Raw genomic sequence first — 26,932 nt, forward strand, 5'->3', positions numbered from 1 at the left:
AACCCTCAGTAACATACAGTTACTGTCTCTTTGGAAAGGGAAAGGTTTCTTTCCTAGGACAGCTTATCCCCTCGAGAGTTTTACAACTGAAAAAACCAAAGGCAAGATAAATCAAAACCACATTTGCTTGCTTGCTCCGTATTTCTCATTATCAATCTATCAAATCTTGGGAGAAGGGAAGAAATGCTGACCTTCAGGAAGTTAGCCAGGCCGAAGTTGACATTCCTGGACTCTTCGGGGATCTCGTTGTAGCGGATGGTGACGTGGGGGATGATGGCCAGCAGCAGCGAGTGCAGGGCGTGCTGGTAGGACTCAGGGAACCTCTGCCCTCTGGGCAGCTGAAAGCAGAGCCCAGCTCAGTGCTGCAGCTCAGCTGGGACAACTGAGCTCAGGCACGAGCTCTTGAGTGTTTGTTTTTGCTGCTTCCTAATGAAACAGTGATTAAAGAGAGTATTGGCTGCAGCTGCAGCAGGTAGTGACAGGAAAGAGGCTGCACAAGCCATAAGGACTGCTGGAATTTCTAAATTACAACTAAGAGTGAAAGGGTATGTTGCAGTGTGTTGTAAACTTCCTTCCCCAGGTGTGCCTATACCTCTCTCCCTTCCCCCTTGCCCCCATGCTGAGTGAGTCCTGTCCATCAGGCTTAACATTCCAGCAAGGCGTAGTGTGGTTGGTCAAGTTCAAAGGATGCCCCTCAGGCCTGGGGGTCATCCTTTGAACTTGACCAACCACACGACGCCTTGCTGGAATGTTGGGTGGAAAAGGGAAAAATTGAAGTGAAAAAGAAAGTGAAGCTGTTCAGCTTGGCAGCTTTTTGTTTTTAAATAGTCACATAGCTTTTCAGAAAAGCTTTTGGAGGAGTTTGTGACAGTTCTGTAATGCAACATTGACCAAATTTATATTTACCTTGATTTTGTTTTCTTCCAGTAAGTACATTGCCATGGACTTTGCCAGTGCTTCAAAGAAAAACCACGAGTACTAGAATGAACAAAGAATACTATTACTTTTCTCAGCAGGATTGAACATGACTGATACTCCCAACTATGTGGGGAAGCACCTGTGTGGGAGGGAAAGCTCACATCCAAGTGGCTTTTTGTGAGCACAGCTGTGCTTGCACAGCTGGCTTGGAACAAATGCCTTTGCTACCCAGAGATGTCCTGCCAGTCTTAGGTTGGGAATAGATTTGGCCCCTATGGATCCCAAATGCACCATTCCTAGAACCAGCAGGGTTTGGGCTGCGAGCCCTGCAAAGGCCCAGAGGGGCAGAAACTCAGTTTGCCTCCCATGAGTCACCCTTCAGGTGTGGCTTGGGGAAAATAGGTAAAACTGGCCAAATGAACAGCCTTTTGCTGCCTCCTGCCATGGGCCTAAACAGAGGTTCCCTGCAAGAATTCATCTCTGTTTTAATAGGAGAACCTCAAGGATGTGGTGCACGGAGTTGGTCTGCATGCAAGGTTTGCCCTGCAGAGGGTTTAGATGGGGGTGAGTGTTGGGCTTTACACCAGATCCCCTTTCCTTCCCCTCTGCCCTTGGCAGCCAAGTACTGCCAATACTTCACCTTGAGGAGCTTATTGATGGCCAGAAAATCTGCTGACTGCTTCAAGATGGTGGCCATGGAAAGCACCAGGATCTCGTGGGTCATCTTGGCCTGCTTGGCACTGGGTTTCTCGGCTCGGAACACGTACTGGGGCAAAAGAGCAGGGTCAGGGTGAGCTGTCCCCACAGGGGCAGCATGTCACCCCTGACTGGGGTAAAAGAGCAGGGTGAGGTGAGCTGTCCCCACAGGGGCAGTGTGTCAGCACTGACCTTCAGGAAGGAGCGCAGGTAGTGGTCCAGCCCTTCCTCATGGCACTTGGACACGATGTGCAGAAGAACCCTGGGGAGAAATGTGGTTTGTGTTCAGCAGCCACACAAGGGCAAGTTCCTCTAGCTCACAAAAGCAGACATCCACACGTGTCCCACCTGCCCAACCACAAAAGCCTCAAGAGGCCACTGGCACGGCCTGATTTGCACAGTGACAGCTCTGCTGCCAGCACCCCCACACACAGCTCCTGCACCACCCTTGCTCAAAGCACTCAGATGAGCTGCCCAAAGGTCTTCTCCACTTCTGTGCTGGCCCAGGAATTGCCCAGACAAGTTGACTTTTAGCACTCCTTGCACAAAGAGGTGAGACAGAACATTTTCCATCCTTGTTATACTCTGATACTTCCTTGCATCCCCAGGATTTATTAATTCTGGAAACTTCTTTTTTTATCATTTATTTACATCATGTGCTCCTTGTTACATGCAGTGGATTATTTAGGGCTGTTGCCTTGCAGTGTGGGAAGGTCAAGCAGATGCTGGAGAACATGCCAGCCCTCTGGACTCACTCCCAGGCAGCTGATCAAGGCCTGGTTTCCCCAGCCACTACTGGGGATTTACATTCCACTCCCAGCCATAGGGAACAACAAGCATGTTGTCACAGACCCCACAGGCCAAACCACAAGGAGGAGCTTACAAGCCATTTATCAGATAAAGTGGGTTTTAAATTCCACCATGAAAATCTGATGAGAAAAGAGATGTTATTAAACAGAAAGATACTGACAAACTGGAAAGCATCAGGCCAAGCTTTGATAAAAATCTCTGGAAATGAAGGTGGGAGCTGGTCACGCAACAGGCACCTGGGGTCACCTGTTGCCCTGTCCTCACCCTCTTCAAACAGAGTGGAATTACAGTGCTCCACAGAGGAAAAGTTCTCATGACCCACACCACATGGGGCAGGGCTGTGACTGCAACAGGCACCACATCCCTGGGGACTGGGGCTCAGCCTCCAGTTCCATGGGAGCAGGATGCTCCTGGCACATGGAGGGACCAGGGGAGGGTGACATCCAGCACCCCCTGTGCAGGCAGCACTGCTCTGAGGCAGCATCACAAGGAAGGTGCACGTTTTGCATGTTTTAGTGCATCTCTGGGATCCAGGGGTCACTGCTGGTGCCAGGCAGGGAAGGTGCTGTGGCTGCACTCCCTGCAGGGAACATGCCCTGGCTGGAGCAGGGAAGGTGCTCTGGCTGCTCTCCCTGCAGGGAACATGCCCTGGCTGCTCTCCCTGCAGGGAAGGTGCTCTGGCTGCTCTCCCTGCAGGGAAGGTGCCCTGGCTGGAGCAGCGAAGGTGCCCTGGCTACTCTCCCTGCAGGGAAGGTGCTCTGGCTGGAGCAGGGAAGGTGCCCTGGCTGCTCTCCCTGCAGGGAAGGTGCTCTGGCTGCTCTCCCTGCAGGGAAGGTGCCCTGGCTGGAGCAGCGAAGGTGCCCTGGCTGCTCTCTCTGCAGGGAAGGTGCTCTGGCTGCAGCTCCAGCAGTGCTGCCTGGGTCGCTGCTGCCCTCTCGGGGCTGCTGGAGATCAGAGCCTGCACAGCTGGAGCTGCAGCAGCCGCACAGCAAGCCCCAGGGCACCGGGAGCAGTCCTGGCACCAGGGACTGGTGTGCTGGGATGAGACCAGGACACTGCTCCCCACATCTGCAGCTGGGACACACCTGGGCACTCTGCAGCCCTTTGATAAGACAACTCAGCTCCCAGAGCCACCAAACTCTCTCTTTTGAGAAACAAACCAGGAGTATCTTTAAAGTACCACGTTTTTCCTCACACCGCCCCCAGGAGAAGAGCCCCACAATGCCCCCATGCCACCCACACGATCCACGGGGAAGACAGCTGCAGGGGACAGCCAGTGCTGTCACTTAGCACCCTGTCCTGGGAAACCAGACCCTGCTTTTGCCATTCATGGCCTTGCATTTGTCACTGGAAGGTTCAGCCAGCACTCACATGGTGCAGTTGACAGCTACTTCATCCTCCTGCGTCACGTTTGTGAGGACTCTAAATAGTTGCATAAGAATTACAGGTAGAAACTGAATCATTACTTGGATCTCCATGGCGTGCAAACACTAAAACAAATGTTCAGAACACAGACACTTTTAGTTCAACGTGTTGCAGATGTTAAACATTTACAGTCCTCAGACATTTCTGTGGCAATGGGACAGCAAAGGATTCAGGGTGTGCAAATGCTTCAGCCCACTGGAGGACAGGAAAGCTGGGACCCATAGCAGGACCTGCTGACACATCCCAGCTGAAAACCCTCAGGGAGAAACATAAATCACTCATGGCAGGTATAAATCCTCCTCTCAGATGTGTCCAGGCAGATATGACTTCATTAGAAGTCACATGCTACTAATCTGATTTGAAAAGCCCAGAATTTAAGTTTTGCTCTTAAGTCTTCCCATGACTTGTGCCAGTTTTTTGAAGTCCCATTTCCACAAATGCCTTTGGAGCATGAAAAACTGCTGCCCAATGACTTTCAGAGAGACTTTTCTTTTCAAAGAGCATAGCTTGCTATTGAAAATGTATTTTAAGGCACTTGGTGAAGGTCAGGATGGTCTCATGCACAGGCTCTCCACCAGACTCACAGAACTCTTGTGCCTGAAGCTCGTGATATGAGTCTAGGAAACACAGCATGTTTCATTTTCAGATTTCAAATCTGCAAATCTAACAAAAGGTTTTTAAATCTTTATCTAGCTACTTAAATTACTGAAATTATTGAGGTGGTGGTGGTTAAGATTCCCTCACTTGTGGTTAGCACATACCTATCTCACCTATCTCCCTGTCTGAAGGCTGCAGTGAGGGTGCTGGGGCTTGGCAGGGCTGGGACCTGGCAAAATGCTCACAACAAAGCTACTGTAATTTTAGTGCTTGGCTTCAAAACCTGCTATTATTTCTATTTCTTAAAATATTTATACCTTATCTGACACATATTAAGTAACCCTGTGGTGATACATCCCCGCCACTGGAAGTGGAGCTGTTGCTACAGCACTGCTCTCAAAAACAAGCAGTTATGGAAGGAAGCAAGGACAGTAAACAGCCAAGAAAAATATTCCCTGCAGAAGCCCTTGCTGGACCTGCTCCAAAGCCCTTACTCATGCTGCAGTGATTTCCAAAAAGCTTGTGCTAGGTCATAGGTCACCTCTGCTCAAATTTAACTGGCTGATAATCTCACTGATCTTTTTCAGCCTGGAAAAAACCTTGCATTTCGAATGGGCTTCCAGAAAACAAGGAATTGTGCTAGAGTTTAAAGGGCTGAATCAAAGCTAGAGCAGCAAGGGAGGAGAGTGTGAGTGCACCAGGAGAGAGCTTTGCCCTGAGCATGGCAGAGCAATGCTGACTGCTTGTTTTATCCCTTGTGGAAGGCAGAGGGAAGCAGCACACAGAAAATTGTCTGACAAGATAAAATGAATGTAGGGACATGAAAAAACATTTCATTTAAATCCTAGCCCATCTGATAGGATAAAGCAAAAGTAAGGGTACTGCACAATGCAGTGGCCCCAGCAGGGGTGTGCTCCCACAGGGCAGGGCTCTGGGTGTTTGCTGACAGTCTGTAAGAACACAAATGAAGCCCAGTGACAGGCACTGTTCACCTTTAGGTATTTAACAAGCTCTCCTGGCACTTCCTTGGCTCCTGCCTGAACCAGCTGGCAGTAGTGGAAGAATTTGTGCAAGTGCATGTCCTGGAAAAGACAAACAAGGTCAGTTCAGCAGCCTCAGCATCTGTCAGCCCTTACTTTGTTGCTTGCACTTGGAAATCTGGTGCCTTTCCTGCAGCAGTGGGCCATGTCCCCAGCAAACCCCATGTCCCAACTAACCTCAATATTAAGCACAAAACTTCCAGAAGTGTTAAAATTCTGCTGTGGTTGTACTAGCCTGAGCCCCAGTCCCCAAACAGCAATGGCCTGGAGAAACAGAAGCCCTCCCAACAGCTGCAACTCACAGAAACTGCCTCACCAGCCTCCTACTGCCCATCTGGGGCAGACTTTCCTTCCCATTACTCTCCCTCCTCCTCCAAGGTTAGATTTAATTACTGGGTTATTTAAATCTGAAAAGCATCTGGAAATGTAATTTGGGAGGAAGCATAACTACTATGCGGCTCTCAGTGCTATACAGAGTCAGTAAATCTCCAAAAACAGAATTAGATGCTGAAAGCCATTTTTTCTGAATGTAAATGTAGCTGATGGCATCCAGCCAAGGGCATTCCCCCAGGAGCAGTGCTGACAGCCCAGCCCTAGAGAATGTGCTGGGGACCTTTGCTGCACATCATGTGAAACTTAGGAAAGTCCATCACTACCATAAGACAGCAGAACACAGCAGGGCTTGGTAAAACAGTCTGAACTGCTTTCAAAGGAAAACCAGGACTGTTTTCTTGTGCCTGCTGCTGTCAGAGAATGTTTTTTTAAAAAAACTTAATAAAAAGTCTAATACTAGTTTGGACTCAACGATCTTAGAGGTCTTTTCAACATTAATGATTCTACAATTTGGGGAAACCTCTCACATCCACCAGGTCTCTCTTTTGCCTCACTGAAGCAGGTCATTTGCTCAAATGTTTCCTTGGCCCTGCCAGTTACAGTGCAACTGGCCAAGGGAACCTCAGCCTCTCCCCAGGCTCATTCAGTCACACAATTATCTCACCCCATCCAACCAAGGAGCAGATGCCAGCCATGCTGCTTCAGGAATATCTCAGGGCTGCTTTGCAAACCAGGTACCAGGGCCCTCCTTCCCACACCAGGTACAGCTTAGCTGTAGTAGAGACACAGCAGTCTCTTCCTTTGCATTTGTGCTGGAAATTTTTTAAGTGTTTGACTTACCTGGGTGTAAATGGTAGAGTCCAAATGGATTCTGATTTTAAACAGTGGCTTTGCTCCATCCACCCACTTTGCATCCATGCTGGGCTGCTGTGAACAGACAACATCCAAGTACTTGGTTTCAGACTGTGGTGAGCAGACAGCTCTGTGCAGACACCTGCCCAGAAGGTACAGCCTGGGGTGGAAAAAGGGTCTACCCCCAGCACAAACACCACCTTCCCCATGAAAACAGGCACACCGAGCATTCTCCTGCTCTGTGCCATCTGCAACAGCCCAGCCTGCCACAAATATCCTCTGCATCTGGCATACCCAGAGAAAGTGGAATTAAAGGAGTCCTGCCTCCCACACCCCTAAGAACTTTAAGCTTGGGGGTGCCCCACAGAAAGTAGGGATCCTTTCAGCTGAGCAAAGCACTAACAGAAATCCATAATTTACAGTGGTAACAAAAGCTCAGCTTCCCTCCTCTGTGTATTTTCTGGGTCCCCAGGATGAAGGAGAAATTGAGAAACTGACTCCATGTTCTTAGAAGGCTAATACTGTGATAATATTAGGATATTCTATTCTATTCTATTCTATTCTATTCTATTCTATTCTATTCTATTCTATTCTATTCTATTCTATTCTATTCTAGTACTATACTAAAGAATAGAGCAAGGATACAGACAAAAAATTACAAAGAATGAATGATGAAAACTCGTGACTGCTTCCAGAGTCCTGACACAGCATTAACTCAAAACAATTCACATGAAACCAATCAAACAACCACCTGTTGGATAAACAATGTCCAAGCCACATTCCAAAGCAGCAAAACAGGGAGAAGCCATCAGATAATTATTGTTTTCGTTCTTCTCCGAGGCTTCTCAGGAGAAGAAATCCTGGTGAAGGGATTTTTCAGCAAATATGACAAAGACACTGCAGCCCATTTCAGAATTTCAGAAGGCACCCACCTTGCGTGAGTCAGAGTCTGGGAGGCCCAGGTAGCCGGGGGGGAGGCTGCAGGACACGGGCAGCTGCCGCTCCAGGGGCACGACGCGCCCGTCCTTCAGCAGCGGCACCCAGGAGAACCCCACTGCAGAGGCAACCAGCACAGGGTCAGCACACACACTGCAACATGCCCAGCTCAAAAACAGCTCTGGCTCACCCCAGGAAGCCCAAGGGATCAACCACAGCAGTGTCCCTAAAGCACATTTTACCTGGTGAACCAAAGTCGAACACAGCGCAGAGCAGGTGTGGGTGTGAGGGGCAGGAACAGCGCATGAGCCATGGCTGTGCACTGTGGTGAGGGTTCTTTGAGGGCCCCATGAAGGGAGAGGCTTCCCAGCCAGTGGGACCCAGGTGTGCACATGCCTAGAGTTGCTAGATCAGCCCTTGAGACCCTGATCTCACAGCAAGTTTTCATTGGTGACTTGCCTGACAATAGCACATTTGTGCAAGTCAGGAACATACAGAAAGAGCTGTCAGACTGCAGCAAAATTTTGAGATTTAATATAAACTAAAAACATGGAGTTTATTCCATTTTTGACCTACAATATCATTTTACGTTGCTTTTAAAAAAGAAAATTCATATAGGCTGGTTTGTTAATCACTTTTTTTCCCATGTCCCTACATTTGTTTTATCTTGGCCTTTTACACTCCAACAGAAGTAATTGAAGCATTGAACATACCTTGAGTTTCAACGGTGTCTTGTTTTTTCGATGTTGCCTTTGTATTAATTTCACAGCTGACATGATAGAAGGTGAAAAGCAAATGATGCTTTTGATGGAGGTGAATTGGAAGCTCAATTTTAATCTAAAATGATATCATGATAGATCAGACTGTATTTTTAGTTGTGGAGTAATATTTTAGTTCTACTTCATTTCACAAATGTTATGTTGTATGCAGTTACACAAGACACATTCTTACCCACCTTAAACAACTCCTAACATTTCCATCACATTTGCAACATTACTTATTAATGGGGGTGTGTGATCGGAGTGCACAAAGCGTGACAGTAAAGACAGCCGAAAACAAACTGACATTAAAAACTGACAAAGGCTCTGGCTGTGCTGAGCCCTTCCGCTGAGGCAAAGGGCTGGTGATTATCTTTACCCATATTTCACCCAGCCCTGGAAAAAGAGGTGTCCTGAAAAGCCCCTTGGCACTGTAGCATCCAGGAAAATCTGCTGTTTCCCAGGTTGCTTTTACCTCATCATAGAACTCGGGGCTCTGGTTGTGGTGCAGCACGGCAGCGTAGGCGTGTGTGGTCAGCAGAGGGCCCCCAGGCTTTCCATATATGCACTGCAAACACAAATGAACAGCTGAACTCAGGGTCCTGCCATCCTAAATCAGCTGGACAAATTAAACCAGTGACCATGGAAACTCAGTGCTTTTCTCCTGCCCTGCTCAGCCTGGCAGGTACAAAGCACCCAAAATGGCAGCCCTGTTAAAAGGTAACATTAACTCACCTTTAATGGCCTGGCATCAGCTTCATCTGAATCCCTGAACTCCACACACACAGCAATATTCCTTGCCTGAAATAGGGGAGAATAGGAGCATGAGCAGCAATCACCCTGGCCCACACCAAGCCTGGCTGCAGGTCACTGCCCAGCTCACTCCCTGGGTCACTCCAAGGGTCACTCACCTTTGCAAACACCTTCTGGTTCTCATACTTCAGGTGCAAGGGGTAGACATAGAGGTGGTTTTTGTAGACAGTGAAGGGGTAACAGTATTTTGCAACTTCTGGGACAAGCTCCTCCACTTCAACTGCAATGTCCTCACAGCCCTTCTCAAAAGGTTTTATAGGAATGTAAGAAGCTGTGAAACAATCTGTAAGAGAATAAGAACTGAAAAAATTAGATCCACTAGAAAAGCCTTTTGGACAGGAGATTAGCCTACATAACCTGTGACAGGAGCTGCCAAAAGCCTATGGAATTACACTCAACACATCACAAGTCCTTTCTTTGCTTCAGTTTCTTTAAATGCAAGGTAAAGAATCACACTGACCACATATGTAAAGCTCTACAAAGTTATGGATCAAAAATGTGATATGAGATCGATGCAAAAGCAGGCAGCTGGCTTCCTTCAGATTCAGGGTGTGATGGCCAAAATGTAAAGAGGATCTATCCCTCAGGTAAATCTCTGCACTTGGACCACATGTCCTCCACAGAATGCATCAGAAACACTTAAAGTCAGTGGTTGTGCTGAATTACTCATTTCTGATGGCAGCCCTGAGATACTCTTGTTAATGCAACAGCCTAGAAGCATTAACTCCTGAGGCTCGAGCCATCAGCACTTCTGATAAGATCCAAGATCCTTACTTGTGAAGTCCAGTGGGATGTCTTTGATGATGATATTTAACTGGGCTGGAATGACTTGAAGTTTTGTCTTCTCTGGTCTGTGTGAGGGAGAGAGGAACAAGAGTGTGAACCTTGAAAGCTCAGGTGTTGAGCACATCATCAGCACATTTTGCTACCCTCCAAATATTTTAGAAATTGCCATCTCATGCTTACACTTAACTGTTTAAAAATGTATGTTTAAATGCCTGCCCAGCCCCTGCACCAGTCTCTTGGACTTACTTCTTATACTCAGCTAAAAGCTTCAGCATATCTTCATTAGAGAGTTTGCCACTGTCTTGCTTGTACAGGGGTGAGAATTTTCCATCAGCATCAAGAGTGCCCTGGGAGTCTTTGAAAACTGGCCTGCAGAAATGAAGAGGTGTATTTTCTAAATGTTGGTAAACATACAGACACCAAGGTGTCTGACACATCTGAAAGGCAAGGGGCTCAGTTCGTCAGGCAAGGGGCTCACTGGCCTGTGACTGCTCCCAGCAGCACAGACCTGACTGTTCTCCCACCCTGACCTGGTGCTTAGACCCCACCCAGCCTGCGGCTGTCACATGAAATTACTGGGACATCATTACCCATTCCCCTCTCTCCAGCCAGGTCAGGACACATTCAACCCTTTTCCAAGCCTGGTCCACAGTCACAAACACCCTTCCATCCCCTCCCACTAACACCTAGTGGTAAAGCACCTTCCCACTTGCACATGGGGTCAGAGCACAGAAATCCCCCTAGAAAAGGAGTGCACAATAAAAACCAGTTTGGGGACATGCATCAGCTTCCTCCTGGAGTCAGAGCAGGAGACTGGACTCTGCCCTGGATGAATACCAGCATCTCTGCCACGAAAATAATGGGTGTCTGTGTATGATAACATTAAAGCATCTGCACTTCAGTTCTGTGCAAGCACTTTCCTCTGAGACCACAGGGGAAATGTTCCAGGGATGCAGAACTCCACGCACCAGCCCACTCAACTCCTTGGTGTCCAAAGGCAGCTCTTTACCCAGCAGGAACAAACCTGGAGCCAGTCCAAGCCAATGCCCACCCAGAGCCCACCATTAGGGGAGGGTCTCCTTGGCAGAGAGCTGAGTGCTGGCTGCCAGGATCCAGCTGCATCCCAAAATCACCACCTCAAAAACGAGCAGCCAGCACCACAGGGATACCCAGTTCAAGAATACACATTGCAAGCAGTACATCCCTAAAACTGCAGCCCACTGTGACAGCTTTCTGTGCTCCCATGTCATTCCCAGCACCAATACGCAATTTAGCACTAGGAGGCAGCAGATGAGCTTGCCTTATTCTGACTGAACTTTAAGAAAGTTAGCCCTGACATACTTCTCAGTTCCAGTAAAACAACAGCAAGGGAATGGGATCACTACCTTCTGCCATTCCCAAGAACATTAATTAAAGCAGAGTTTAAGATAGAAAACAAACCCATCTGATTGCCACTGCCAGGCTGGGAAGGCCTCTGCTCTAATCCTGTCCCTGGCAGTGGCTGGTGCCAGGAGGGAATTTCTGCAGTGATTCCCTTGGTAGCATGGGACAATGTATTTTGTCCCCAGGAACGTTCTGCCCTGACAGCAGTAGCTGCAGGTCAGTAGGAAGGTTACTGCCTTCCCAGCTCTAGCACTGTTTACTTTTTAATATTTGTTTCTAATTCTAGATAGAGCACTTCAGGCCAATCCCAGTTCCTTCTTGAGAGTTGGAGCCACACTGCCCTCAGCTGCAACCTCACTGACTTCAGTCACTGGGCCCCTTTCCCAACCATGTCCCAGGTCACTCTGAGCAGCAGCAGCAGCAGCTCCCAGTGTGGGCAGAGCCCAGCCCAAGGTGAGGCACTGACCTGGCAGCCCAGCCGAAGGGCATCCGGTACTGCCCCAGACGGCTGCACACCTGCTTGGCCACCTTATGGACCTTCTGGGCAGTCTGCAAAACACAGAGAGGCAGGTCAGAGCTGCCAGGGCATGATGCTGCCCCAGAACAGCAGTGAAGGATGCTGCAGTCTCCAAGGAGGAGCATCTCTGTCTGCTCCAGGCACCAGTGCAGCTGACAGACATCCCTGTGTGTCCCTTCACAGCACCCACAGCTGTCAGTCTGCAAAGCAGCAGCACAAACTTTGTGGGCAGTCATGTTAAACCTCCTCAGGATTGAACTGCCGGGGTATTTATTAGTGCTCTATTTGCCAAAAGGTGTTAGTGTATTTTCCAAAACTGACTGCACTTGGCTCATCCTATACAGACTCACAAAGTGCCAAGGGAATGCCATCATTACCAGGTATTCCATAATTGACTTTTCAGGAACTACTCTTGACTGGCTGCAACAAGACAGCATCAGCTTCACATGGATGCAGAAACTGAAGCTGGTGTCAAACAGTAGGGCCTCTCCCTTGGATGTCAGGAAAAATTTCTTTACCCAAAAGGTTGTCAAGCATTGGAAAGGCTGCCCAAGGAAGTGGTGGATGTGTTTAAAACACATGTGGATGTGGTGCTTAGGGACACAATTTAGTGGTGGAGTTGACAGGGCTGGGTTAATGGTTGGACTCCATGATGTTATAGGATTTTTCCAAGATAAAGGATTCCATGATTCTATGCAGACACTTCATTCTGGGGATGAAGCATCCTGCTTTTTCCTGTCAGCCCAGCCCAGGCTTTGGCTTGCTGAAGTGTAACGGAGAAAGGTCTGGCCTCAAATGCTTGGCTCTTTCTAATCCTCTGCCTCTTTCCAGGGGAAGAAACCAAGTCTCCCAGGACAGTCCAACTGAAGCCAGCCTGGGAACAGTGCAAACAGAATGAACAAAACCTATTTTTGCCAGCAAGAAAGAAACTGAAGAGCTGCAGAACAATCCATGTTTCATCCCCTCTACACCCTGAAGCAGCAGCAGACAGCATCACTCAGTTGATGCACCCATGGCCCCAGGCAGTACCTTCCCAGGGTCTGAGTTCTTCATGTAGGGCTCTGCACAGTGGGCAATGCTGCCCTGCAGCACCTTCTCCACTCGGGCCACCAGGAAGATCTCTGTGTGCGGGTTGGTCACGGAGAACACCCCCTGCAACAGAGAGGCAGCAGCTGTCACTGCAGGACCCCAGTGTGCACCACAGGGTCTGGCCTGACATCCCACTGCCCCTTCCCACACCCCACACACACCCTGCCCTGGGGATGGGCCACAGGGGCTCACCAGACCTGAGCATGGCCAAGTCTTGGCAAACTCCCCCTGCGCTTTGCCCGTCACCGCCAGCAAGCCCTGCATGGCAACTTCAACACTGACCAGAGCTCAAGAGAAAAGCTGGCTTCTGGTTACCACACAGAGCATAACAACACACTCCAAAGCCACTGACAGCCCCAGCAGTGACGCAGAGGGGGAGCAGGGGAGGCACTGACCCGTTTTATGTAGCGCAGGCAGGACTCGGGGACGCCGTGCACCAGGCCCTGCCCAGGGCCCTGCCCCGGGGCCCCCTCTGCCCGCGGCTCGGAGCCCTCCTGCAGCATGTCCCGCACACACGGCGGGTTCAGGTCCACGTGCAAGTCAGCTGAAATCTTGCAGTTACTCTTCAGGTCAAATAACGCCAAGCTTAGGAAAAAGGGCTCAACCTGGAAATTGGATTGAATATGTGTGTCATAAAAAATGCACGGCACGGGCTCAAGAGTGTCAACAGCACTGCTTTCCTGACAAGAAAACTGGGAACTTTCTCCTCCTCTTTGTTCCTTTAGTTTGGTACACCAGCATTTTACAGAACTGCTACATGTAGCCACATTTTTCTTCACAGAGAAAAGCAAGGCACAACTTCCCAAGAATAATTCTGAGATTCACATTCTCTGAACCTCAGAGAAAGGAAAAACAATTCTTATCTCATTTGCTGTGCCTGTGTTGTGCCAAAGTAAAATGCAACATGGAGATTGTTTACCCAGAGTGATGGTGCTTTGTTTCCTTGGCCTATCAGGGCCAGGTGTGTGTGTGTGTCAGGACTGTGGGCTTACAGTCACAAGATTCTGTGCAGTTGAGTGCTTGGCAGCTTCAGTTTAGATGTAATGTAATAGATGTAATATAATATAGAATAACATAGTATAATAAAGTAATTAATTTGCCTTCTGATAAGATGGAGTCCTCCTCATCATTTCTCCCTTGTTGGGGGCAAAAAATATCCACTATAGTAACACACAATCCATGTTTATTTGCTTTATAAATATACAGATCCTTTTTTTCCTGCACCTTCTCACATTTTAATCTAGTCAGTTTGAATAAAGTTATATGAAATATAAAGAATGAAATCCATATGTTTTTTACCTAAGTGGTAAACTATAAAGTCAGGAAGAAAAGGTGAGCCATATTCATTAGATCTGTTTATCATTTTGCAATAAGAAATCAGCTTAAGAGTGTTTATGATCACATACTAAAGATCACCATATCTATTTCCCAAAGTCCAGCAGCTCTGGATGGCTCAACTGTGACACTGAAAATGTTCCTCAGATGCTATCCCAGGAGGAAAGTCAGCTCTCACAGCCAGGAGAGCTCAAATACAAGGCTGACACTGCTGAGGAAATGCATGTGCAAAATCTGCCAACTGCTTTGTAGCTACTGATCTTGACAGCACCAGGCAAGTGGCAATAATTCATGTATTTCTAATTCAAACATCCTAGTAGGCATGCATCCATGGAAATACAAAAATGCAGGCCTGAAGATAAAACTGCAGCATGCCCAAGACATTCCAGCATGACTTGGAGGCATTACATCAATGCTGAAAATGTGCTGATTAGGTCTCACTCTGGCCCTGATTAGGGATGGATAACAAGAATCTTTGCTATTAGCAATGCATCCATCTGCTGGGAGTCACTGAGCCTGGTGTTGTGCCTGAAACCATCACAAAAAAGCCTTTGTGATTCTCCCAGGCATCAGCCAGGGCAGCAGCAGCAGAGATGGGGCAGTGCTGGTGCCTCTGCCTGCCCTGCACCCCTGCAGGAAGGGCTGACTCCAGCCAGAGCAAGCACAGGACGTGACAGCAGGGATTTGTTTGGAGAGGAAAGACTGGAGGAGACTGGTCTGTTCAGCCCAGCAGAACAAAGGCTGGGGTGAGATGTGATAGCTGCCTACAGACATCAGAGGCACAGAAAATACAAGGGTTTTTAGGCTGGGGCACAACTTTGGCACAATAACAAATGCATATAGTAAAGTGACTGTGAATAGAGTTAGGCTGGGAGTCAGAGGAAGGTTCCAGAACAGGGAAATCCCTTGCCATTAGGGGAAACAAAATAAAACACAGCCATGAGTGGTCTGGAGATGGAGCCTAATCATTTACCAACAGGACTCTCACAGGGATGGAGAATTTGGCAGACACACAGTCCCCATTTCCTGTAGCCCTGAAGCACAGGTTTCCCAGTGGGCTGAGGCACATCAGCAAACAAATTTTTGGTGTTTGCTGATGTGCCCAAGCACATTTTTGGACTCTGGGCCAGCAGTCACTGCCTGTCCAGGTCCCACTGGTGCTCATGGCAAAATGGGATTGTTTTAACCCCACAGGTTAATTTGCCAAGGTATTTTCTTGCTGATGAGAGGAAAAAAGACAAAGCAGGACATGCTGGAGCTCCCCTTACGTTGGTGGGTCCTTCTTCTGCCCTGTCACTCAGCTGAGCAAGGAGGTTGAGGGAGAAGTCCTGGCAGCACACCACGAAGCGCCGGCTGCACTTTTCCTCAAAAGGCTTCACATCTGGCTCAATCCCTGAGAAATCGAGTCTCTAGACAGCAAACAAACACATCTGGTCTCATTAAAAAAGAGAACAACCCCCTGAAAAATGTTAAGTGATCACATTACTGCCAATACTATCTTTATCAATTTTTTAAAGTTGAAAGGTACAAGACATTCACAAATGAGTGTGATTTGATGATGTTACACAGAGGTATTCAGGACATGGATTCATGGGTATGTATCAATTTTTAGCAACCTGTTTTGTAGAGCACAGCAAACTAAACCTCAGAATGATTTCAGTTCCTTCCTGCTTAGTTGTAACCCAGGGGATCTTCCCAAACACCACTTAGAGCTCGGGCAAGAAAGCGGAACATGAGACAACAATCAGAAAAGTGCTTTCCACCATGAAGGTGTGGCCAGCTTACAGATGGCCCCTGTGCCTGAAATACAGACAGGGCACACATGGGACTGTAAACAACATTTCAGAGTGGAAGGCAGGCCCAGCTGCACAGCAGTAACTGGTATGGCTAGAAACAGCAGAGAGTGTCTGGCTGGGAAATCCAAACAGGCTCAATGATCATCACTTCCTCCCCAGCCCAGCACACCCTGGCCTGTGCCTCCACACCCACCCTCCTCAAAGAGCAGCCAAACACAGCAACCAAAGACCCTCAGCCTCTCACACACCCATTGTGCTGGGCACTGGGGACAGAGCATCCCTAAATACCAGCAGGTATTTCTGCTTCCCTTATTTTCTTTTCATGAAGAAAGTACATTGCAGGTATACATTCCTGCTCCCAGTTTCCTTAGCACCAGGCACACAAGTGTGCATGTACCAGCACTGACTGGAGCAAGGACTCTGAATGCCTGGTGTTACAGCAGATCCAACTGACCCACACCAGAATGAAGCACTCTGGGTATGGAAAGAGGGCAGTGAATTCAGCCTAACCATTTGATCAGGTAAAAGAAGTTATCTTAGATGCTCCACACTGAGCAATATTTCCATTTTTATTATCTGACTAAAATACAGGAAGCTTCTCAGAGCATCTCCTAAAAAAAATAAACCAAAAAGACTCCTGGATGCTTATCTTCCTTCTGTTAAAGACTCTAAAGAATTGCCAAGAGAAAAGCTCATTTTGTACAGCTAAACCTTTTAAAGACTAATTGCATTTCCTTGTTAAACCAGAATGTTCTACTTTACAGGTGTGAACACGCCAAACCAGAAGGAGAACCAGAAACCATGACAGATCCTGGAACAGTTCTCTAAAACTCTGTTAGCAATTGCAGCTCATTCCACTGAAATCCCACACCTGGACCCTGGCAGAGAATTCAAGTTCAAAGCCAAAGGAAAACAGGCCAATAGGCAATGACCCCTCCTCCAGTGCACCAGACCAGCACAGGGTTTTTTCCAGTTTGTCTGTCCCTACATGTGAAAACTCCCTGAAGACTGAGGGAGTAAACTCCCCCGTAAACCCCTGCCATGGCCTTTGCCACCTCTGCCCCCTGCACCAGATGTGCTGAGCCCATGCAGCACTGCAGCCATCCATGCAACGCCTCTTTTGCTGCTTCTTCTTGCAAGCATGAGAACTTCTCAGAGCCCCAGAAAAAACCTGGTTTGAAATCCAGCAACACCAAGATGGATCACACAAATGCCAGCAAAGCTGGAGGGAGGCCATGTGTGGGGCTGCTGAAACTCTTCCCTGTATTAGAGCTATAATTCCTGAGCACTGGCACCTCATTCTGCTCTCACTGGCAGGAGTATGGGCTGCACTTCTGCTCTGCACTGGAAAACATGCTGCTCCTGCAGGCAAACCCTGTGGCCATGCAAGGGGACAAGGGAGGTGACACAGTGAACAAAACCTCTCACTGGGAAATGTGGGAGTGTTTACCTGGACTTCTGGGTCAAAAGAAAAGATGTTTTGTCTTCCATCATTCCTGCTCAGTTTGTTTAGTTGATCTGTTTCTCTTCCATACTATGACAAAGGAAGGCATTGACATTAGTGCCTGGCCACACAGAGGCAAACACTTGCTATTGGGAAAGAACTGAATCAAAACAAAACCATTATTTTTCAGGTTGCCTTTGTGATACAAAGCACTGCCATGGTGCAAGGACAGTGCAGAGATGTGGCTGTGCTGAAGGAAAAAACAGGCAGAAGCAGGCAACCACACCTGGAGCTGAGGAACACAGTCTCAAACCATGGGTGAGACAGACAGGTGGGATAACAGAGAACCCACCAGGACCTGGTGCCTGCCCAGAGCTGGAGACACAGAAAGCAGAAAATCCCTCTCCCAGAGAAGCTGGACAGAAGTAGCTGTGGGTGGGGAGAGTGGTCCTGCAAACACAATATACCTTCATCAGCTCTGGATGCATGCTTCTCTCCAGGCTCTCCAGGATGTTCTCTGACTTTCCCTGTGTGCTCGATTCATCATCTGCAAGGACACCAGAAACAGATGTTCAAAACAACTGCAGGAGCAGCACTCTGCCAGAAAGCATCCTGCAGTATCTGCTAACAATAGCACAGAAAACAGTTTACTGAGACTTTTCCATTCCTTGGGAGTAAGATTTTTCCATGCATTACCAGTATCAAAGTGTACTATTACAGTCTGCTAGGTCTGTCCAGAGCAGAACTTCACAGAGCCAATTTTCCAGCAGCCTTGAAACTTTGCCATGGATTTCCCTTTCAGAAGAAGGGTCACATTTCCCTCCACTTTTATTCCTCAGACTATCATCTGTGTTACACTGAGCCCCTTTGCATGATACTGTGTGTCAGCCACAATTCTTGCTTTAAATTCAGTACATCATACACTTCTCCAGGCACCCTTCCTGTATCCTGTGCAGAAGGGAGGTGTTTGTTTACAAACTGACCTTGCACAGACTCCACAGCATCTTTCTTCTCTTGCACCAAACTCTCAGTATTGCTCTGAATGATCTTCCTCAGAGTTACCAGCCATTCCTCCATCTCCTGCTCAGTTTCAGCTGCCAGGTAGTGGCTGTACTTGTCTATTGTCTTCAGCTCAAACGCGTAGCGGCGCATCTTGGGACACTGAGCAACAAAAACAGATTTATATTGCATTTTCCTCAACAATATAGTACCTGCCACACAGCTCCTCTCTGGGAAAGCATCCTGAGCTGAAACACCACAAAATACAAGGCAGGCACCCTCCCTGACACAGCAATCTGGCTGCAATCACAGAGGGCTTTGTGGCTAGAGCAGTGCACAGGTCCATGGCCAGCTGCTCTGAGTGAATGAAAGCCAGACTGGAGCACAGACATTGCACCAAGGAGCAGGAACATGCTCCTTCTGATGTCACCAGACCTGTAATATTTGCCCAGAGAAGTCAGGAACTGGATTTGTCTGACATGGTAAGTAATGCTGCACTCCAGGACACTTAGAGGCATCTATCTTTAAAAAGCAAATGGTACATTGCAGATTTTGCAGCTGTGCTGGCCTTTAAAGAGCATTTTCCAACCAGAAACCAAGGCAAATCTGATGCAACTTGGGAAGTACATCCCATAGATCACTGAGGTGTGTGCATTATTGCTTTTACTGTGCTCAGAAAGATAAATGGGAACTCACAGCTCTGACTCATCCATGCTGAAGCAAACCACTGGGGTAAATTAAGCCACCCTGCATCACACTCAATGCTTGCAGCTTCTGCAGAGACAGCAAGGGCAGAAGGCAGAGCAGCAGTCCACTGCTGCACCTCACTCTAGCACAACCAAGCAATCCCAGGATTAGTCCTGTACAAATACCTGCTCCTAAAACCTTATGGCCCCTGAGCAGGTCCTGAATTCCAAAGGATTACCTGCTTGCACGGACTTACCAAGACACAGTTTAAGAAAGAAAAAGCTGGAGCAAGCAGCAATTAGAGGAGGAAGGTGCCCCAGATAAAGCAATATCATTTACTCACTAGCCTATTGATCAGTTTAGCTGGCCAGCTTTGGGTTAATCTGCAATTCCATGCCTTCAGACCTCGAGAGAGCAGGCCTGTCTGTCTCAGAGCCAGCAATCCATAAATCCATGCAGGAAAGGACACCTACCTGAACCACATCATTGCAAGCATCCAAGAAAATGCAGCCTTTGGATTCTTTTGAAATCTTCTCATCTTTGTAGGAATTCAGAATATAGGAGCCATCTGTGAGCTGTGACAAGTAAAAATACCTCCTCTTGAATACCTGTAAAAACACAAATTCTTGCTCAGGCACGTATTCACTCTGCTGTGCATCACAAAACATGGTTTCCACATCTGCCCTCCCTGCTCTTGAGAAAAGGCTGTAACACAAAACACTGCTGACCCTGGAGTGCTCAGATTCACCCATTTGAATATGGCTTGCTTTTACAAAGAGATTTCCATCATCTTCTTTAATTTTCATGCCCTTGTTGTTATTGTAAGTTTGCCATCTAAAGCAATGCCCCAGGGCTTCCAGCTCATCTCTCAGCTGGCTCCAGCCTCATTTATCTTTACAAAGCAAAGCTGCACAGTAAATTCAGATCAGCACAGTACTTGAAGATCCATCCCACCCTAAAGCAGGTATTTCCAGAGCCTTTTTCATACAGACCTCAGACTTACAAAGCAATTGTCTGGAAAACTTAGGAACAGACGTGGAAATTCCTAGCACTCAAATGCAAGCCAAGGGACAATGCAATCCATTCAACTGCTTGGGTTTTTTGTGGCTTTGGGTTTGGGTTTTTTTTATACAAACTTATTTTCATGAACTGGCTTTGACTTAGTGTCCAATTCTTACATCAAAAAGCAATAATTTCAGGAGAATTGTCCTTGTGTTTGTACTACTAATTTTTATGATGAAAAAAATGCTCTCCAGTATCTCTGAACACCTTTCTTCATGCTTGTCAGCCTAAAGCTACTGGACTATAATTCAGGAGACCATTTTGGCAGCAATTGTGGTAGCACCATATGCTGTAAGGAGCAGGGTGCATTTCACTGTTGCTGGGTATCTGTGTGAGGAGAATCATGAAGGAAGCCAGGCCAAGCAGCACACTGCAAGGATTTCTACTGTTCTGTCTACCTGGAAGATCTATGAATAAACACAGCATTTTTCATGCCACATGGGAGATGACAAGTAATTTCCTGTTTCTATCATTACTGACACCAGCACATGTTCAGCAAACCCCCTGGCTTGCAGAGAACTGGGAGGGAGCCTCGTGCCCTGAAGCATAACCCATCCCTTCTGAGAGTAACCTCTGGCCTCATTTGGATGATAATTAGCTGTAGAGATGCTCCACGGGCTGCTGAGCTTTAAGTTTTATCAGATTTAACTAAACCTTTAGCTCAACAGAGCATAAAGACACATGGAAAGCCAAGGATGTGAAGCATTAATCCAGCCTAAACACTGATTTAGCACTTCACTGAAGCAATCTCAGGAATTTTGGCAGTGGATGCTACAGAAACCCATGACAGATCTCTCTCTAGATATTACAGGGTTGATATCTGTTGTGGTTATGAGATTTCATGCTAAACAGTTTGCATTTGCTGAACTCTGTTCAAAAGCAAATGCAGAATCAAACAGTAAACACTTTTCCTGTGATCTTCCCCCTGTGCAAGCACTGCTGTCAGAAATCACTGTCAGAAGATGAAATTAATACTCTAAGCCTATGAGCAGAGGGAACATCCCCTCTGATCAGGCTACAGGTGCTGCTGGTGAGCACTGAGATGGCAGAGGGAGGGCTAGAGAGCTGGGGAAGTGCATTTGGGCAGAGAAGGACAGAAGGACAGTCCTGGTGCTGTGGTTATAGCACAGGCCACCAACACTGAGAGCTGAGCCAAACCAGGGCAGTTCTCTGCACAGGAAAGGGTGCTCTGAAATAAAGGGTGGCAGCTGCAGCCCAATGAGAGTTTGCTTGTGGCTCAGCTCTCCACAGAACACACTCTGCACACACTTAGCACAGTGTGAGACACCAAGAGCCCAGCAGAGAACCAGCACTGACGAGATGGACACACCACAGCAGCCTCTCCACGTGGTGGCAAGGCTGAAGGTGGCCAAAGTCCTCAGCTTCCTCACACGTGCCTTAGAGGTGTTGCTGATTATGTGGTAAACCACAAAACTTTCTAAGAGGAGAACCCCAGAATCACAGAGTAGTTGAAAAACAGACTGCCCAGTTTTAGTTCTGGACATGAAGAGTTTTCCTTAGTGACTACTTGGCTTCCTCTTTTCCTCTTCCTATGATGCTCTGTTTCTAGGGAAAAAGCCATGAGAAATATGACTAATCTTCCAGATAACTTAGGAGACCCTTGGCTCCAAGACACAGCTCAGAGAACAGCTCCTGATCCTCAGTACTTCGATATGAGAGCTTCACTGGAAACCCTGGATCTTATAAACTGAACTGAAGCCAGTGCAGTTCAGGTAACTTCTCTGAAAGGCAGGTCTGAGGTGCAGGGCACTGAGACCAGCACCAGCAGAGGCTCAGGCTAGAACAGACCAAACTGACTATGCTGAGCACAAATGACACCACCTCCAGAAATTTCAGGGGAAAATGTTGCTTTAAGCTTGCTTGGAAAAGCAGAGGATCAGAAAATCCTTTTCTGTCTATCACCTCCAAGTCCATTTTAAAACTCAAATTAAAATTAGCCCTATGAGCAGTCCTGTTCCACTTCCCCTGGAAGCATAACTCATTGAATTAAGCCTTGGAACAGTTAGGCTTTTGGAGATTATTTCAACATATCCTTACAAACTCCCCAACAATCTGTGCTGTGACAAGGCAGCTGCATGGTGGGACTGCAGATTGCTCACTGCCATAGCAAAAACCTTTGGAGGAACTACTCAAAATCTCTGCACAATCTGAGCAATGTCACACTGGATTATAAAGAGCAGAGAACAGGAGACAAGGCAGCTGCTGCTTTTAGGTCAGTAATGCTACATCTCTGCACTAATATCACCCCTGCCTTAAAAGCAAAGATTTATCATTTTATTTCAAAGCTGGCCTCTCTACATGTTTCCAACCAGCAAGGAAACTGTAAATTCAGAAAGCTGTCTTTGCAGGGCAGCTGTTTCCTCTCCTGGGCCTCAGCTGCTCATCCACAAAACAATCTTGCTTTACCAGAACATGCTGCACCTTTTGGTCAGCTTGCCTGTCATGGTCTAACGTGCATCAGCCTTACATGCTGGGGAGGGGAGGGTCAGAAACTGCTGCCAGGGTGGGTTTTCCAGCCCACCATGGATACAAGAGGGGCAGATCCCATCCCAACCCAAAGCCTGTTTGTGCTCCTGGGAGTTTTGGAGATGTGGCCTGGGCTTCATCTCATTCATCAGTAACTGCACCAAACTCACCTTCATGGTAACAGTGATGGTGCTGTTGACATTTGCTTTGTGCAGCCAGCCCTGCTTTATCACACCCCCCTTCTGGGAGCACAGGGAAGAGGAGTCCTGAAAGACAGCAAACAACCATAAAAAGAGGTCAGGTAAACTGTTTCCCACAGGAAATTCCTCTTGGACAAAGGGATTTGTCCACCCTGGAGAGCAATACCATTTAACTACAGCAATACAGTGACATGTAGAATGTATGTGCAACAGGTACAGCTAGGCATACAGTGCTACAAATAAAATAAAATAAAATAAAATAAAATAAAATAAAATAAAATAAAATAAAATAAAATAAAATAAAATAAAATAAAATAAAATAAAATAAAATAAAATAAAATAAAATAAAATAAATAAAATAAAATATAAAATAAAATAAAATAAAATAAAATAAAATAAAATAAAATAAAATAAAATATAAAATAAAATAAAATAAAAAATATAAAATAAAATAAAATAAAAATATAAAATAAAATAAAATTTAAAAAAATAAAATAAAATAAAAAATAAAATATAAAATAAAATAAAAAATGAAATAAAAAATATAAAATCAAATAAAATAAAATAAAATAAATAAAATCAAATAAAATATAAAATAAAATAAAATAAAATAAAATATAAAATAAAATATAAAATAAAATAAAATATAAAATAAAATAAAATAAAAAATATAAAATAAAATAAAATAAAAATATAAAATAAAATAAATAAAATAAAATAAAATAAAATAAAATATAAAATATAAAATAAAATAAAATAAAAAATGAAATAAAAAATATAAAATCAAATAAAATAAAATAAAACAAAAAATATAAAATAAAATAAAAAAATACAATAAAATAAAAAAATAAAATAAAATAAAATAAAATAAAATATAAAATAAAATAAAATATAAAATAAAATATAAAATATAAAATAAAATAAAATAAAATATAAAATATAAAATAAAATAAAATAAAATATAAAATAAAATAAAATATAAAATAAAATAAAGTAAAAAATATAAAATAAAATAAAATAAAAATATAAAATAAAATAAAATAAAATAAATAAAAATAAAATATAAAATATAAAATAAAATAAAATATAAAATATAAAATAAAATAAAATAAAATATAAAATAAAAATAAAATAAAATAAAATATAAAATAAAATAAAATAAAATATAAATTAAAAAATAAAAAATATAAAATAAAATAAAATAAAATAAAATAAAATAAAATAAAATAAAATAAAATAAAATAAAATAAAATAAAATAAAATAAAATAAAATAAAATAAAATAAAATATCAGGGATATTCCTTTCCAATAAAGAGGTAAACCGGGCTAGATTGAGTCACCTTTTAAAAAAGAAAGATTACATCTATTCTGATAGAGCTGCACAGTGATTTTGCAATGAGGCTCAGGTTCTTATGCAGGATTTCAAAACAGGGAAGATGGAAATTTTCAAGATAGTCTGTTTAGGAAGTTGCAAAATGCAGAACTCTGAACTTTTCCTGTCATATCCTTTTGTCATCCTCATATTTTAAATTTCAGCAAAAACCACCAAACCCCAGTAAAATAACTGAAATGTAACTGGCTGATTTCACATTTACCAAACCACAAAGTTGCAAGTGACCCAACCAGGCTGCTCTTGGCACACCAGATGGGTTCCACCTGCTCCTGTCCCATGGTCCCAAAAAGAGAGAATGGCTCTCCACTCATACCTAACCATGACCTCCACTGGGAAGGGAGGTAAATGAGAGCCCAAAGTGATGAAAAAATCTCACCCTGGGGTTCCCAGTGACTCAGCAGCAGAGGCAGCCCCAGCCTGCCCTGCTGAGCCATGAAGGAGCTGCTTTACAGAGCCTGCTGCATCCAAAGGGAGGGCTTCACTCTTTTCACGTCCAACTTCCAGAGTATATTTTCTGATGCTTTATTTCCCTGGGTAAAACAACCCATGATCTCTCCTTTATAGTGGTTCACCTTTTTTAATCAAGAGATTTCTTTTACTTGAATTTCCATTACACAATTCTAATGCAAATGCTTTGTTGGGAAACTGTAACAGAATCCTTTAGATACAGCCATGCCAAAAGATACAAACCTCAAAACATCTGTGAAAGCACTTGCAATACTCTTCCACAACAAACCTCAGTAACTTCTCTTGTTTGAGGATTTGGGACACTGGCCAGAAGAAGAAAGGTCTTCACATTTTGATAGAGTATTTTTGTCCTTTTGCTTTTCTGGAAGCATGCTGATAACAGTGCATAGCAATGTCTCCAGCCCAGAGCTGATAGTTTTTAAGAGGCACCACCTCAAGTTACTGATGTAATGCAAATTAACAACACAGCTAAAAAAAGATTAAGGCCAAACTTGACAAAACATTTCCATTTACAAAGAAGCCAATGCAGTCCAGATCTGAGGTGTGCTGGGACATACCCCAGTAATTTGAGAAATGTACAAGAAACAACCCCTCCAAATCTTCAGCTCTGCAGCAAAGTTCCCTTTTGCTCTGTAATTTCTCAGCAGCAAAATAGTGGTGCCATGGGAATTTTAAACAGCTGGGCTAAACCAGGCTTCCCTCTGTAAACAAAAACTTCCTAATATCATGTGCATGGATTTATCTCCACGTGGTACTTGAAACAGAAAAACACTGCCTGTCCCTTCTGTAGCACATGTGATACTCATGGGCAGGAAACATGGCATCTGCACCATCCAAAATAACCACCAGCTCTGAGATGTCCCTGCTGGCAGAGCTCCCAGCCCACCCCACAGAGGAGCTCCAGGGCTGCCAGTGCTCCCTGATGCCAGCTGAGCACAAAGATGCCCCTTCCAGAGGTGCAAACGCCTCCCAGCACTGGCACAGGACGGGCAGAGCAGGACTGACAGACGCACTGTCAGCAGGGCGGGTCAAAGTGACTGGTGAAAAATTGCTGATTATGTGGTAAACTACAAACTTTCCAAGAGGAGAGCCCCAGAATCACAGTGTAGTTGAAAAACAGACTGCCCAGTTTTAGTTCTGGACATGAAGAGTTTTCCTTAGTGACTACTTGGCTTCCTTTTTTTCCTCTTCCTATGATGCTCTGTTTCAAGGGAAAAAACCATGAGAAACATAACTAATCTTGCAGATAACTTAGGAGACCCTTGGCTCCAAGACATTATCATGTCATACTTTGAAATAAATCACTGCCTCACTTTTGATCACAATTTCACAGTAGAAATCAACTCACCAGAAAACTGTTTCTATGAACTGAATTAATTAAACACAAATTAACTTCTCAATGTATTTCTTCTTTTTAACAGGAATACATTAAAAAAAAACCCCAAAAACCAACCTTCTCCTTACCTCATCCTTTTCAAAGTCTTCATCAATTTCAAACACATGGCTTGGAATCTTGTCTGGCCTAAAGGATTTGCTGAAATCACAACACATTTTCATGTTTAATGAATGGAACATGAGGGTTGTGTGAGCCAGCAGCTGATGCTGGATCCAGAAGCAGCAGCCAAAGTGAAGGCTACAGAGCACAGAAGATAAATTGCAAGAGACCTTCAGCTCCCTGCAGCTGGGGAAAGCTAAGTTCTGAGTGTATTTCATGGAAATTAGGCACAAAAAGCCTGTAATTAGCTTTCTCTTGTTAGCTCTTGATTCTGCAGAGTTTTTGCTGACTTGCTTTTATGGAACAAAGAGAGAGCGCTCTGGTTTATCTTCCATCTTTACAAAAAAAGAAGCAAGATCAGACTACAAGATTATTCAAAAATTTTAACATTATTTGATCAGCATTATGACTCCATTGCTGCTTCACATCCCCTCGAGACCCTTAGAACACACCCACTACATCCAATTAAGAAGAAAAGCATTTAACAAGCTTCCAGCACAAGAGCAGCCTGGACAGGGGTCCAGACATGCCCAGAGTGTGGGCAGTGAGCAGAGCAGGCGCCACCACACAGGAAATAACAATCCAGAGAAATCTGAGATGGATGTGCCTGCCT

The 26,932-nt window shown here is 45.3% G+C and overlaps 1 protein-coding gene across 3 annotated transcripts in view; it reads right to left on the reverse strand.

Annotated features, from left to right (window-relative positions):
- Positions 1 to 26,932, reverse strand: part of DOCK11 (dedicator of cytokinesis 11) — a 77,998-nt gene that overhangs the window by 33,247 nt on the left and 17,819 nt on the right. For all 3 annotated transcript variants that reach the window (XM_063170668.1, XM_063170667.1, XM_063170669.1), the window contains exons 5-28: positions 26,289 to 26,358; positions 22,934 to 23,029; positions 19,688 to 19,822; positions 18,512 to 18,689; positions 17,996 to 18,075; positions 17,535 to 17,618; positions 15,557 to 15,697; positions 13,349 to 13,558; positions 12,894 to 13,016; positions 11,814 to 11,896; positions 10,211 to 10,333; positions 9,953 to 10,029; positions 9,277 to 9,461; positions 9,101 to 9,166; positions 8,841 to 8,933; positions 8,321 to 8,444; positions 7,604 to 7,725; positions 6,660 to 6,746; positions 5,439 to 5,528; positions 3,796 to 3,914; positions 1,807 to 1,876; positions 1,559 to 1,684; positions 907 to 978; positions 192 to 338 (exon numbers count right to left, since the gene is read on the reverse strand). In XM_063170668.1, the coding sequence (XP_063026738.1) occupies positions 192 to 338; positions 907 to 978; positions 1,559 to 1,684; positions 1,807 to 1,876; positions 3,796 to 3,914; positions 5,439 to 5,528; positions 6,660 to 6,746; positions 7,604 to 7,725; positions 8,321 to 8,444; positions 8,841 to 8,933; positions 9,101 to 9,166; positions 9,277 to 9,461; positions 9,953 to 10,029; positions 10,211 to 10,333; positions 11,814 to 11,896; positions 12,894 to 13,016; positions 13,349 to 13,558; positions 15,557 to 15,697; positions 17,535 to 17,618; positions 17,996 to 18,075; positions 18,512 to 18,689; positions 19,688 to 19,822; positions 22,934 to 23,029; positions 26,289 to 26,358 (2,701 nt within the window). The remainder of the gene's footprint in view (positions 1 to 191; positions 339 to 906; positions 979 to 1,558; positions 1,685 to 1,806; positions 1,877 to 3,795; positions 3,915 to 5,438; positions 5,529 to 6,659; positions 6,747 to 7,603; positions 7,726 to 8,320; positions 8,445 to 8,840; positions 8,934 to 9,100; positions 9,167 to 9,276; positions 9,462 to 9,952; positions 10,030 to 10,210; positions 10,334 to 11,813; positions 11,897 to 12,893; positions 13,017 to 13,348; positions 13,559 to 15,556; positions 15,698 to 17,534; positions 17,619 to 17,995; positions 18,076 to 18,511; positions 18,690 to 19,687; positions 19,823 to 22,933; positions 23,030 to 26,288; positions 26,359 to 26,932) is intronic.

The sequence above is a fragment of the Melospiza melodia genome, chromosome 16 (genome assembly GCF_035770615.1).
Source record: "Melospiza melodia melodia isolate bMelMel2 chromosome 16, bMelMel2.pri, whole genome shotgun sequence".
In the NCBI taxonomy this organism is placed as follows: domain Eukaryota; kingdom Metazoa; phylum Chordata; class Aves; order Passeriformes; family Passerellidae; genus Melospiza; species Melospiza melodia.